The 13,217-nt window shown below is 45.9% G+C and overlaps 1 protein-coding gene across 6 annotated transcripts in view; it reads left to right on the top strand.

Moving 5' to 3' along the window:
• The window catches only part of PDE4A (phosphodiesterase 4A), a 1,505,614-nt gene that overhangs the window by 1,431,799 nt on the left and 60,598 nt on the right, over positions 1–13,217 (top strand). For all 6 annotated transcript variants that reach the window (XM_069604083.1, XM_069604081.1, XM_069604086.1 and 3 more), the window contains one exon: positions 701–906. In XM_069604083.1, the coding sequence (XP_069460184.1) occupies positions 701–906 (206 nt within the window). The remainder of the gene's footprint in view (positions 1–700; positions 907–13,217) is intronic.

Below are 13,217 nucleotides of genomic sequence, written 5' to 3'. Positions count from 1 at the left end.
TGCATGGTGTGATATGATATGATATTGTGGGGTGTGATGCGTGGTGTGACACATTGTGGCCTTTTGTATGTTCATCTTTGTGTCTCATGCACCTTTCTGTACTTTTCAATGCTTCAAAGTCAACTATGCAATAATTTGCTTAACATACCTATCAAAATCCCTCTGAAATAGAGAGTTTCCAGAATAGCTTTTTCTATTTCCTGGATATAAAGGCACCCCCTATCAGTGTACTCTCTGGGAGGAAAGGGGTAGTTGTGGTGAGACATGAACCACTCTTATTTGTGAGAGGACCTTGCCATCGAATGTCGTCAGGTAGAAGACCCTCTCTTGCCTATTGTAAGCACGTCAAAATGTCTGAACTTCAACACACACCCCAAAAACACAAGCTTACATTTGGGAGAGGAGTGAAGCACAAAAAAGAAAAAACTAATTGGATTGATGGAAAGAAGATCTGCCCAAAAGGCAAAACCCCTCATTGACTGGTTCCACCTTACAGGTCCAGATTCTTCCATCAGCCGTACCTCACAATGTGCGCGTCCAACTCCTGACTCGGCTACAAGGTTGTGTTACCTATAGGCACCTTGAAGACCACGGCTTGAACCCATAGCCGTCCGGTTCTGTTAAGGTGCATCCATAGAACCCAGAACCCACAAAGGCTTCCCTGATTTACTGTTCTTTGTACCCCTTCTTCCCGAATCAGATAAGCAGAACGATGTGGAGATCCCCTCCCCCACTCAGAAGGAACGAGAAAGCAAAAAAAAGAAACAGCAGTTGCAACAGCAGCAGCCACAGCAACCCATGTGCCAGATCAGCGGCGTCAAGAAGCTGATGCATAGCTCCAGCTTGACCAACTGCAGCATCCCCAGGTTTGGAGTGAAAACGGACCAGGAGGAGGCTCTGGGCAAGGTACCGTAGCCATTATTGCCTTAATGAATCATGACAGATAGCTAGCATGCTACATTTCCTGATACAAGATTGTTGCTATCATCCTCTCACCCATCCCTGTGAATGCCTGCTGAATGTACTCCATTAGCGACGGTTTTGGTGATCATAAAAATAATGTGTAAATGAGGCGGACATCTTGGACTAGTCAGAACGCATCAGCATTAGCCTGCTATTGCTAATTGACTGGCCATTGGTATTTGTGAACCACAGTAATATTTTACTCCATCCATCCCCTATAGTAAAGCTTTAGATCCGTTTAATAATATGCTTATTAATTATTCTTGTTCTGTGCTTTTGATTTGTATGTATGTGTTGCCTTATTATAGAACCTTTAAAAGACCTGCTTTTAAATAATGTACATTTTCAGGATCTTTCGGTAACTCCTGCCCACACTTGCACCAAGCATATCTTCCATTAATTTTTAGTTTACTTTTTTACTGCTTTCTTTCATGGATTTTTATGTAAATGTCAGTACTTTAAATCTGTTGTGCTGTTCACCTATCCCTTTCTTAATACACAAATCATTTTGCAATATAGCATCTCCAGCGAGCTTGTTTCTGTTTCCAAAATATAAAGTTTGTATTGTAAGGAAGGCATGGTATCGAACAGTAAGACAGACAGAAGTAATCACAGTTCAATGGTGTTTATTGAACTTCAACTGGGTTTGAAAACACTTCTCTAATCCTAAATCCTAAGATGGGAGCAAGCTACGACCATCAAATACTAACAACGCAGACCTAGTGGTGTCTTGTCAAAATAAAAGGGCCTATACTAAGAAACCTATTGCCAATCTTTAATTACGAATAATGTCGGAAATAATGTTATGCAAAAGAAAAGTGTTCAAGAAATGATATGTCAGGATATTCAAGCCGTTGGCTTCCCTTCCCCACGTTTTCAGCATGGGACAAGGTGGTACACTCGAGCTTTCGGGAAAGTAACGGTTCCTTGTCGAAAAAGGTCAAGGGAATTTTCCCTCCTTGTGATCTCCTTCAGTTTTGCCGCATTTCCTCTCTTGCTCAGCTGCCATCTTAGAGCTGCGTTTCCTCGTGTGCTTTGCCTCGCTCAGAGTGTGCTCTCGTGCTCCGCCTTTTATCCATGTGGGTAAGTGTAATGGAAGCCAGGTGTGAATGATTGTCGATAATTGCCTGACCTCACCTGACCATAGTATTGGGACATGTCAGGTACATTGCTCGGGTGCTAGTATGTTTTCCCTTAGAGCAGGCTGTCCGTGAGAAAGTGTTTGTGTTGTAAAAGGGGGGGTAGAGTTCCTAAATATCCTACTTGGTAGGATGGGGTAAAGGTGTTACACGGAAGGGGATACCGCGTCTCACCATGTGGCACCCCACTCCCCGAAGACCCCTCTCCCAGGCATTGGTCCTACCCCAGGAACTGGATCCAACAGCGATGGCTGTGTCCTGGCCGCCTGGATGACAGACACCTGGTGTCTCACAGTATGCTTTATCTGCAGTGGTAATGGTAGGATATGGTTTCTCACATGCCCTTCCCCTATGCGATATAGCTGCATCTGTTTTACAGGGAACCTGAGAAAGGAAATCGACGTTCCCTTGGTCTTTACCTTTTCGGTGCTCCACAGTGAAACAGTAGGGTTGCAGGTCTAGGAACCATCACATCACATGACTTGAGGGTTAGAGAGTCCTTTCATTGGCTTATCCACCACACTAGTGGAGAATGATCTGTGATCAGTGTGAACTTTCTTCCTAGGTGATAGTATCTTAGATGTCTGATGGCCCATTTGATTGTAACACAGAGTTGTTTTTTTCATGTGGGAAGTGCTTTTGACTAGTAAATAAAATAGGGTTTTCTTATCCTTCATAATCTTGGGACAACATTTTTCCTAACCCTGTAAGAGAGGTGTCAGTTTGTTACACAAACTCCTTTAAAAAGTCTACTACCTTTAGGATCGGGTTCTGTTTTAAGTAGTTGTAACCTTTTCTGGGGTTTGGAATTCTTTAATTTGTCTGTCAAACTAGCTGTTCTGTCCGAGAAATTAGGGATAAACCTATGGTAATAACCAATTAATCCTAAGAATGCTCTGAGGTCTCTCTTGGTTTTCTTGGTTTTAGGCATGGGGGTATCTAGGACGGCTTTCACTTTTTTTCGTTGAGGCTGGTCACTGCCATTCCCTACAAAGAAGCCAAGGTATTTCATGCCTGATTGAGTCAGGTTACATTTGGATGGATTGGCAGCTAACCGGCTTCTCTGAGGGCTCTCATAATAGTAAAGAGATGGAAAAGATGGTCTTCCCAAGTCTTACTATCGTCAATATAAGCCCCACAGAAATCACAGTAGAGCTGTAATATCCTGTCCATAAGCCCTTGGAAAGTGGTGGGGGCCCTGTGTAAGGCAAAAGGGAGGACTTTGAAATGGAATAGTCCAAGGGGTGTTGAGAAAGCTGTCTTTTCCTTATCAGGTCCATGTACTGGGACCTGCCAGTACTCCTTGGTTAATTCTAGGGTTGATAGGAAGGTGGCATTTCGATATTATCAATCAGTTCATCAATGCACAGCATGGGGTAGGAATCAAAGTCGGAGATGGCGTTGACCTGTCAGATGTCTAGGCAAAGCCTCCAGGAATTATCAGGTTTTATGACCAATACTATAGGGGAGGACCATGGGCTCAAAGAAGGTTCGATAATATTTGCCCTTAGCATTTTGTTCACTTCCTCAACCACTATCTGTCTACGGGCTTCCTGGAGTCGATATGGTTTCAAATGGACCACCTTTCCCTTTGGAGTTATGATATAATGATATGTGCCTTGCACTCTCCCTGCTTTCTCTCAGAATACATCAGGAAATGTTTTGACTACATCTTTTAAGTCTTCTTGGTGTTGACTAGTGTCATGCATGCTGGACGCTACGCTCGTAGAACAGCTAGACCATTCTACTCCAAATGGAGGTTATTCGATACGTTACCGGGAAAACGACGTTTGCACTTTTCACGTCGCTAACTTCACGTGACTTTTGCTTCGTCACGTGAACTACGGTATTACGTATTTAAGCAGCGTAGAAACTTCACTCGCTGCTTCTGATCGTCTCTATTGGCGTTGTGTAGCTGAACCTCTGATCTGCATCCTGGCATATTTCTACAGCTACTTTTGGGCCTTCGATAGCGTGTGTTCCGCCACACGCTGATTCCTGGAGCTATCCCTTCGCGTGATAATTCACACGCGTTCTCTGTCTTCAAGCGTGGCTGGTCCGGACTGCGGGAATCCTGCCCGCGTGTAATTCCACACGCTCACGCTGTCTCTAAACGCGGCTGTTCCGGACTGCGGGAACACCGCCCGCGTGTTATTCCACACGCGCTCTCTGTCTTCAAGCGCGCCTGGCTAAGGCTGCGTGAATCCTGCCCGCGTGTAAAATCCACACGCGCTCTTTGTCTTCAAGCGCGGCTGGCCAAGGCTGCGCGAATCCTGCCCGCGTGTAAAATCCACACGCGCTCTTTGTCTTCAAGCGCGGCTGGCCAAGGCTGCGTGAATCCTGCCCGCGTGTAAAATCCACACGCGCTCTTTGTCTTCAAGTGCGGCTGGCCAAGGCTGCGTGAATCCTGCCCGCGTGTAAAATCCACACGCGCTCTTTGTCTTCAAGTGCGGCTGGCCAAGGCTGCGTGAATCCTGCCCGCGTGTAAAAAACCACACGCGCTCTCTGTCTTCATACGCGGCTGGCCCGGACTGCGTAAATCCTGCCCGCGTGTAAATCCACACGCGCACGTTGTCTTCACACGCGGCTGGTCCAGACTGCGCGAATCCTGCCCGCGTGTAAAATCCACACGCGCACGTTGTCTTCAAACGTTATTTTCTTCGCGGCTGTTTATAACCGCGTGTACTTCTAACTCCTGCATCTGTGGAATTAACAGAAGGATTGATCCCTATAGTGGGAAGGAAGCCTTTCAAGGATTATTGGGAGGTGACATTGAACTGAACTTTGGACGCTATCCTGTGGTGAATTCAACCCGTATCTAGCTTGAGCCTCGTTCCGTTGGGGATAAGTCTCCCTTACTAATTTTCCCTTCCTTGTCGTTTGTTCTTCATTCAAATCCATCAAGAGACTTCTGGATTATTCTACCCAAATCTAAAGGTCAGTGTGAACATTCCTGTCATTATCTAATTCATCATACTCAGGTTGGAGCAGTTATTCATGATACTTTAATTTGTCCTAGGCTGGATTACTATACCTTACCCACGCCCTTTCCAGTGATCCATCGCTCTGCCTGTTTTATCAGCCAGAGGGTTGTATCATTTGGAAGGTCTTTTACTGACTTCACGACTATCAAATCGTGTGAACAGGGATCCGGAAGACCCTACCTCCTGTATCCTTTTGAGTATCGTATCCTTTTCGGTTAATACTTTGGTACATTCTGACAGAATCAGAAGCCATGGAGGGTACGGATCCTTTAGCTGTTTTGACACAGTTGATCAGCGATTTGAGAAATGAAATTGTTACAGCACAGGACATGTTACGGCACCGTATGGACGTTATGCAAGACGCCCTACATGGTAGTCCTCAGGGAGCACAGGCGCCGATGGCTACTGCATCTGGATCTGGGACTACGGCACCCCCACAGGAAACTATTAATGTGGTTATGCCCACTCAGTTTCCCTTGGCCCCTCCGGAAAGGTTCACGGGTGATCCCAAAACCTATAGAACCTTTGTAAATCAGTGCCGACTCCATTTTCTTTGCCGTCCTACATCTTTTCCTGATCTAACCACAAAAGCAGCCTTCGTGCTTTCCCATTTAGGGGGCACAGCTGCTGCTTGGGCTAACCCTTTGTTGGAAACAAATAGCCCTTTGTTGTACGATTGTGACGATCTCTTGACTGCTATGAGTAAAGTCTTTGACATGCGTTACTCTACTCAAGCCACAGATTTAGAGTTGCTTAACCTACAACAGGGAAGCCAACCCCTTATGTCTTACGTTGCCCGGTTCAATCAACTGACGGCGGAAACCCAATGGCCTGACAGCAAGAAAACGGCTGTTTTCTACAAGGGTCTTTCTGAAGAACTGAAAGATGCCTTATCTACAGTGCCTGTGGTTCCTACGGGTTTCCCAGAGCTGCTCGACTTGGTTCTACAAATCGACGCCCGAAGGAATGCTTGAAAGGGAGAGAAAAAGCCCTTCATGCCAGTCTCGGGGCGGTCAGAGACACCAGCAGTCATCTCTAACGACCCTGAACCCATGCAGATAGGCGCCGTGAGAGGCCGATTGTCCAATGCAGAACGGGAGAACCGAAGAAAAAACCACTTATGTATGTACTGTGGTTCTTCTGAGCATTTATTGGCAACATGTCCTAAAAAACCCATCAAGCGTGCGGGAAACGCCAAAACTCGACATTAGCAGGAGTCCCTATGTCGAGTGTTACATCGGACTCCAGTACCATTCCTAAACATGCGCCTGTAATAGTTCAGGTGACGTTACGTTGTGATGAGCGAGAAGTGGTTTCCAAGGCCATGGTTGATTCTGGAGCCACCAGCAATTACATAGACATCACTTATGCCAAGAACTGTTCCTTACCCCTTGTTAACAAAACAAGACCTGAAACGGTGAACACCGTGGACGGATCTATTTTGATTTCTGGTATGGTAACCCAGGAGACGGTACCTGTTCAGATGACGTTATCAAATAACCATTCAGAAGAAATCATCTTCGATGTTATTGCTGCTCCGCAGTACGAGATCATACTTGGTCTTGCATGGTTAACCCTTCACAATCCTGCTGTTGATTGGGTTTCGGGATCGCTCCAATACCCTTCGACTCATTGCAATGAACATTGCTTTACCAGTCAGGAGGTGTCAAATAAACAACACATATTGGCCTCTATGGTGGAGGATTCTACTATCAGCGTTGTACATCAATGCGACAATATCATACCATGCGAATACGCTGATTATGCTGATGTCTTTGATAAAGGCCAGGCAGAACAATTACCTCCTCATTGACAGTACGACTGTCCTATCGAATTGATTCCTGGTGCCAAAATTCCTACAGGCCGTGTTTATTCATTAACACCTAAAGAAGATGTCGTGTTAAAAGAATACATTGACAAAGCGCTAGCAATTGGCTTTATACGGCCCTCGCAATCTCCTGCTGCATCTCCTCTATTCTTTGTTCCTAAGAAAGAGGGAGATCTCAGACCATGCATTGATTACAGGGCACTTAATGATATCACCATCAAAAACCAATACCCCTTACCACTAATAAACGTTCTGTTGGATCAGTTAGGCACTTCCAGTTATTTCACCAAATTGGACTTGCGAGGTGCATACAATTTGGTTCGCATTCGTGAAGGCGACGAATGGAAGACCGCTTTTAAGACACGGTATGGTCTTTACGAATATTTGGTGATGCCTTTTGGTCTGTGCAATGCTCCCGCCACATTTCAATTCTTCATGAATGATATATTCAGAGACATAATGGACCAATTTGTGGTTGTCTATCTGGACGACATTTTGATCTACTCATCATCTTTATCGGAACACGTCGGACATGTTTCTACAGTCCTACAAAGACTCAGGGAGAACCATCTTTATGTGAAAGCCGAAAAATGTGTCTTTCATTCACAGGAAGTGGAATTCCTTGGCTACGACATTACCAATCTAGGTGCTCGAATGAGTCGTTCCAAGGTAAAGGCCGTCTTGAATTGGCCGATTCCGCATAACGTCAAGTCACTACAGTCTTTCTTAGGCTTTGCGAATTTCTATCGCAGATTTATCCATTCCTTTTCCAAAACAGTAGCTCCTTTGACGGCTTTAACTAGTTCCAAAGTTCCTTTCTGTTGGAACCAACATGCCCAAGCAGCATTCGAAAAGCTGAAGGAAGCATTTACCACTGCACCCGTGCTTCAACATCCGGATCCTGATCGCCAGTTTGTCGTTGAAGCGGATGCATCCAGTGTCGCTATTGGTGCAGTGCTCTCACAAGTTTGCACAGAAACCAAGGAGGAACACCCAGTGGCTTTCTTCTCTCGCAAACTCACCTCATATGAACGGAACTACACCGTCACTGAGCGGGAACTACTGGCTATCAAAGATGCTTTCCGAGAATGGCGTCATCATCTTCTTGGGGCCAAACAACAGGTGTTGGTGTACTCTGACCATAGAAATCTCCATGCATTCAAATCCATGAAATGCCTTACGGCCCGTCAGGCCAGATGGCATGTCTTTTTTGCCCAATACGATTTCCAGGTCACCTATCGTCCTGCCCGAGAACATGTTAAGTCGGACGCTTTGTCCCGTATGAGTAAAGAGGCACAGGAAGAAAAACAAGTACAGATTCAGCTGTTGGCAGATCATGTAATTTGTAGTTGTTCGGTCCAACCATCCCTAAAAACCGAAATACAAGAGTGGGTAAAAAATCATCCACAAGTAGTCCAGGATATGAATCTGGACGTGCATAACGGTTTACCATTCACACAAGGAGTACTTTATCTACCAACTCCTTCAATGCGGAATAAAGCCCTCAAATGGAACCATGATTCCTTGATTGCAGCCCATCCTGTACGGAAGAAAACACTGGATCTGCTCAAAAGGTGGTGCTGGTGGCCATCCATGGCAAAAGATGTTATAAACTATGTATCTTCTTGCTCTGTATGTATCCAATGTAAAAATACTCCTGGTAAACCAGTGGGCTTACTCCAGTCCCTACCTGTCCCTAACAAACCATGGGACATGATATCTATGTGCTTTGTGGTAGAACTCCCCCCAAATCAAGGATATGATACCATATGGGTCGTAGTGGATTATTTCACTAAATTGGCTCTATTTATTCCCTGTATTGGTTTACCAACTGCTACTGTTCTGGCTGAACTATTCATCCAACATATATTTCGTTTCTTTGGTCTACCATCAGTAATCATTACTGACAGGGGCTCGCAGTTTGCGTCACGCTTTTGGAGAGCTTTAACTTCTGCATTACTAATTGATGATAGAATGTCCAGTGCTTATCATCCTCAAACCGACGGACAGACCGAAAGGGTCAATTGTACTATGGAACAATATCTGCGGTGTCTGTGTTTGCAATACCAATCGGATTGGCTCACGGTACTGCCGGCGGCTGAATTCGCCTATAACAACTCTTATCATAGTGCCATAGGCACTTCACCGTTCTATGCTCTCTATGGACAACACCCCCGATCAATACCTCTGGATTCCGGTCTATCCTTGGACACGCCTGCCGCAGGCCATACTCTTCGTGATCTGAAGAGATTACAAAGAAAGGTGAAGCAGCAATTGGAGCAGGCTAAACGACGTGACAAGTTCTATGCCGATGCTCATAGAGTTTCCGCACCTGTCTATAAGGCTGGTATGAAAGTCTGGCTATCCACTAAGAACTTAAGAATTCCAGGCAAAAAGAAATTGTTGCCCAAATACATCGGTCCGTATGTAGTGCTCCATGTTCTTAATCCTGCTGCTGTACGTCTGGCTTTGCCACAACGATGGCGGGTGCATCCTGTATTCCACGTCTCACTCATTAAGCCATTCTCTGAAGCTACTAGACTGCCTGTACGGCCTGTTGCTATTTCTGTGCGGGGGTCTGATGAGTACGAGGTACAAGACATACTGGATATGAAACTACGTTCTGGTAGACCATATTATCTGGTGGATTGGAAGGGCTATGGTCCCGAAGATAGGTCCTGGGAACCTCTTTCCAATATTCATGCTCCTGCTTTATTGAAGCGCTTTCACACAAGAAGGGGAGAGGTTGTCCCTTTGGGGGATGGCACTGTCATGCATGCTGGACGCTACGCTCGTAGAACAGCTAGACCATTCTACTCCAAATGGAGGTTATTCGATACGTTACCGGGAAAACGACGTTTGCACTTTTCACGTCGCTAACTTCACGTGACTTTTGCTTCGTCACGTGAACTACGGTATTACGTATTTAAGCAGCGTAGAAACTTCACTCGCTGCTTCTGATCGTCTCTATTGGCGTTGTGTAGCTGAACCTCTGATCTGCATCCTGGCATATTTCTACAGCTACTTTTGGGCCTTCGATAGCGTGTGTTCCGCCACACGCTGATTCCTGGAGCTATCCCTTCGCGTGATAATTCACACGCGTTCTCTGTCTTCAAGCGTGGCTGGTCCGGACTGCGGGAATCCTGCCCGCGTGTAATTCCACACGCTCACGCTGTCTCTAAACGCGGCTGTTCCGGACTGCGGGAACACCGCCCGCGTGTTATTCCACACGCGCTCTCTGTCTTCAAGCGCGCCTGGCTAAGGCTGCGTGAATCCTGCCCGCGTGTAAAATCCACACGCGCTCTTTGTCTTCAAGCGCGGCTGGCGAAGGCTGCGCGAATCCTGCCCGCGTGTAAAATCCACACGCGCTCTTTGTCTTCAAGCGCGGCTGGCCAAGGCTGCGTGAATCCTGCCCGCGTGTAAAATCCACACGCGCTCTTTGTCTTCAAGTGCGGCTGGCCAAGGCTGCGTGAATCCTGCCCGCGTGTAAAATCCACACGCGCTCTTTGTCTTCAAGTGCGGCTGGCCAAGGCTGCGTGAATCCTGCCCGCGTGTAAAAAACCACACGCGCTCTCTGTCTTCATACGCGGCTGGCCCGGACTGCGTAAATCCTGCCCGCGTGTAAATCCACACGCGCACGTTGTCTTCACACGCGGCTGGTCCAGACTGCGCGAATCCTGCCCGCGTGTAAAATCCACACGCGCACGTTGTCTTCAAACGTTATTTTCTTCGCGGCTGTTTATAACCGCGTGTACTTCTAACTCCTGCATCTGTGGAATTAACAGAAGGATTGATCCCTATAGTGGGAAGGAAGCCTTTCAAGGATTATTGGGAGGTGACATTGAACTGAACTTTGGACGCTATCCTGTGGTGAATTCAACCCGTATCTAGCGTGAGCCTCGTTCCGTTCGGGATAAGTCTCCCTTACTAATTTTCCCTTCCTTGTCGTTTGTTCTTCATTCAAATCCATCAAGAGACTTCTGGATTATTCTACCCAAATCTAAAGGTCAGTGTGAACATTCCTGTCATTATCTAATTCATCATACTCAGGTTGGAGCAGTTATTCATGATACTTTAATTTGTCCTAGGCTGGATTACTATACCTTACCCACGCCCTTTCCAGTGATCCATCGCTCTGCCTGTTTTATCAGCCAGAGGGTTGTATCATTTGGAAGGTCTTTTACTGACTTCACGACTATCAAATCGTGTGAACAGGGATCCGGAAGACCCTACCTCCTGTATCCTTTTGAGTATCGTATCCTTTTCGGTTAATACTTTGGTACATTCTGACAACTAGATAGCGCTTGGGGAATAAGTTCAAAATGATCTTTTTCCTCTGGTACCAAACAAGAAAGTATCGTGGCAGTGGCTGCGGATGTATTTTCTTTCCATTCTTTTAAGAGATTCACATGGTAGAGGTGGGTCTTTTGTTTCCTGTCAGGTTGGGCTATTTTATAGGTACAGGTCCCTGTTTGCTCTAATATTTAATGTGGCCCAGGCCACTTTGAGACACGTTTATTTTCAGAGGTAGGTAAGAGGACTAACACCTTTTGTCCTATTGAAAAAGATATTAAGTTTACCTTTTTGTCATAGGTGGACTTTGTTGTGCTTGTTCTTTTTCCATATGGCTATAGACTAAGTTTTGAACAAGTTTCATATGCTCTCGCAATTTGGTAGCTGTTTCTGAGAGGGGAATAGGTGCCTCTTCTAGTTCTTCCCAGGTCTCCTGAAGCATGTCTAGGACATCCCTTGGTTCTCAACCATAGAGTTCTTTGAAAGGAGAGAATACAGTGGACACCTGATGGGTCTTTCTTACTGCAAATAGGGCCTGGGAATCATGCAGTCCCAGTCCTTCCCGTTCTTGTCTACCAACTTTCTTAGGATCATCTTAAGTGTTTTGTTAAATCTTTCTACCAATCCGTCCATTTTGGGGTGGTAAGATGAGGTTCTTAAGCTGGCAATATGGAGACATTCTTTGACTTCACCCATGAGTTTGCTCATAAAATTGGATCCCTGATCCATTACAATTTCTTTGGGAAAATCAACCCTGGAAAAATATGGCAATCGATGTTTTAAATTCTGTTGGGTTGTCTTGTTCTGCATGGGGAATGCCATGTTTTTGGTAGGTATAATCAACTATTACGAGGACATACATGTTGGTCAGTCTAGAGGTTTCCAACGGTCCAATAATATTCATCCCAATCTGGGAGAAAGGGATTTCTATTATTGGTGAAAGGTTCAGAGGGGCCGGTAGATGAATATGCGTACTGTTTTTTTGACATATTTCACATGTCTGAATGAAGTTCTTTATATCAGCATGGGCAGTAAAAAGTCCCACTGATGTGCGCCTGGGTCTTAGATTGTCCTAAGTGTCCCCCTGTCAAATGGGAATGTGCAATCTCTAGCACAATCTTCTGATGCGTTTTGAGGATTACTAGCGCAGTACAGTAGTCCTTGTTTTATGAAGAAAAAAGGTCTTCCTTTCTTTAATCCTTCCCCTTCAGGAATCACCTTTAAGAAAGCCTCTGCAAGAGCTGGATCTTTTCGCTGGGCGAAGGCTAGGTCGGGAAGGATGGTAGGTTCTTCTTCCCTTTTTGTCTCTGTGATAGACGGTTCATCAGCTTTCCCTAAGTCTAAGGTACCTCTCTCAGTATCTTCTGGTTCACTCTCTATAAAACTGGGAAATAGAGCTCTTTCAAGAATTCCCTGTGCAATTTTGTCCCCACAATGTACTTCAAATGGATTTTCGCCATGGTTCTGTAGGAGAACCTTTATGTCTCCCTGAAAGTCGGGATATATGACGTCTGCTAGGACATCCAGACCGAACTTCCAGCCAGGCCAGATTTTGGAGACAATCTTATATAACACCCAGGAGGGAGTTTCATGACTAAGGGCCTCATTACACGGATGGCGGTAAGGGTTAACGGTCACCGTCAATGGTACCGGTGACCGTTAACCCTTACCGCCTGATTACGAGGACCCTTTGCGGGTTGGAGACTTTAACGCCTGCTTTTTGCAGGCGTTAAAAACTAACCCGCAAAGGGACCAGGGAGCTAATTACGGTACCGTAATTTGCGGTGGCGTAATTAGCACCTTCCCGATTCCCATTATGCCCTATGGGGCAAAAATGGGAATGGGGAAGGGCAATGGGGGAAGGGGGAATTACCGCCCACCAACCTTGGAATAGGGCGGTAATTCCCCTTTCCTTCAAGGTGGTGCCGATATTTTACCGGCAATAGCACCTTGGTCCACCGCCGTCCGTGTAATGAGGCCCTAAGTCTGTGGGAATCATTCCTCTTTTCC

This window comes from Ambystoma mexicanum, chromosome 3q (assembly GCF_040938575.1).
Source record: "Ambystoma mexicanum isolate Mex_15411 chromosome 3q, UKY_AmexF1_1, whole genome shotgun sequence".
NCBI lineage: Eukaryota > Metazoa > Chordata > Amphibia > Caudata > Ambystomatidae > Ambystoma > Ambystoma mexicanum.
Note: the sequence above shows the minus strand (reverse complement) of the source record. Positions and strands in the feature narration are given on the sequence as shown.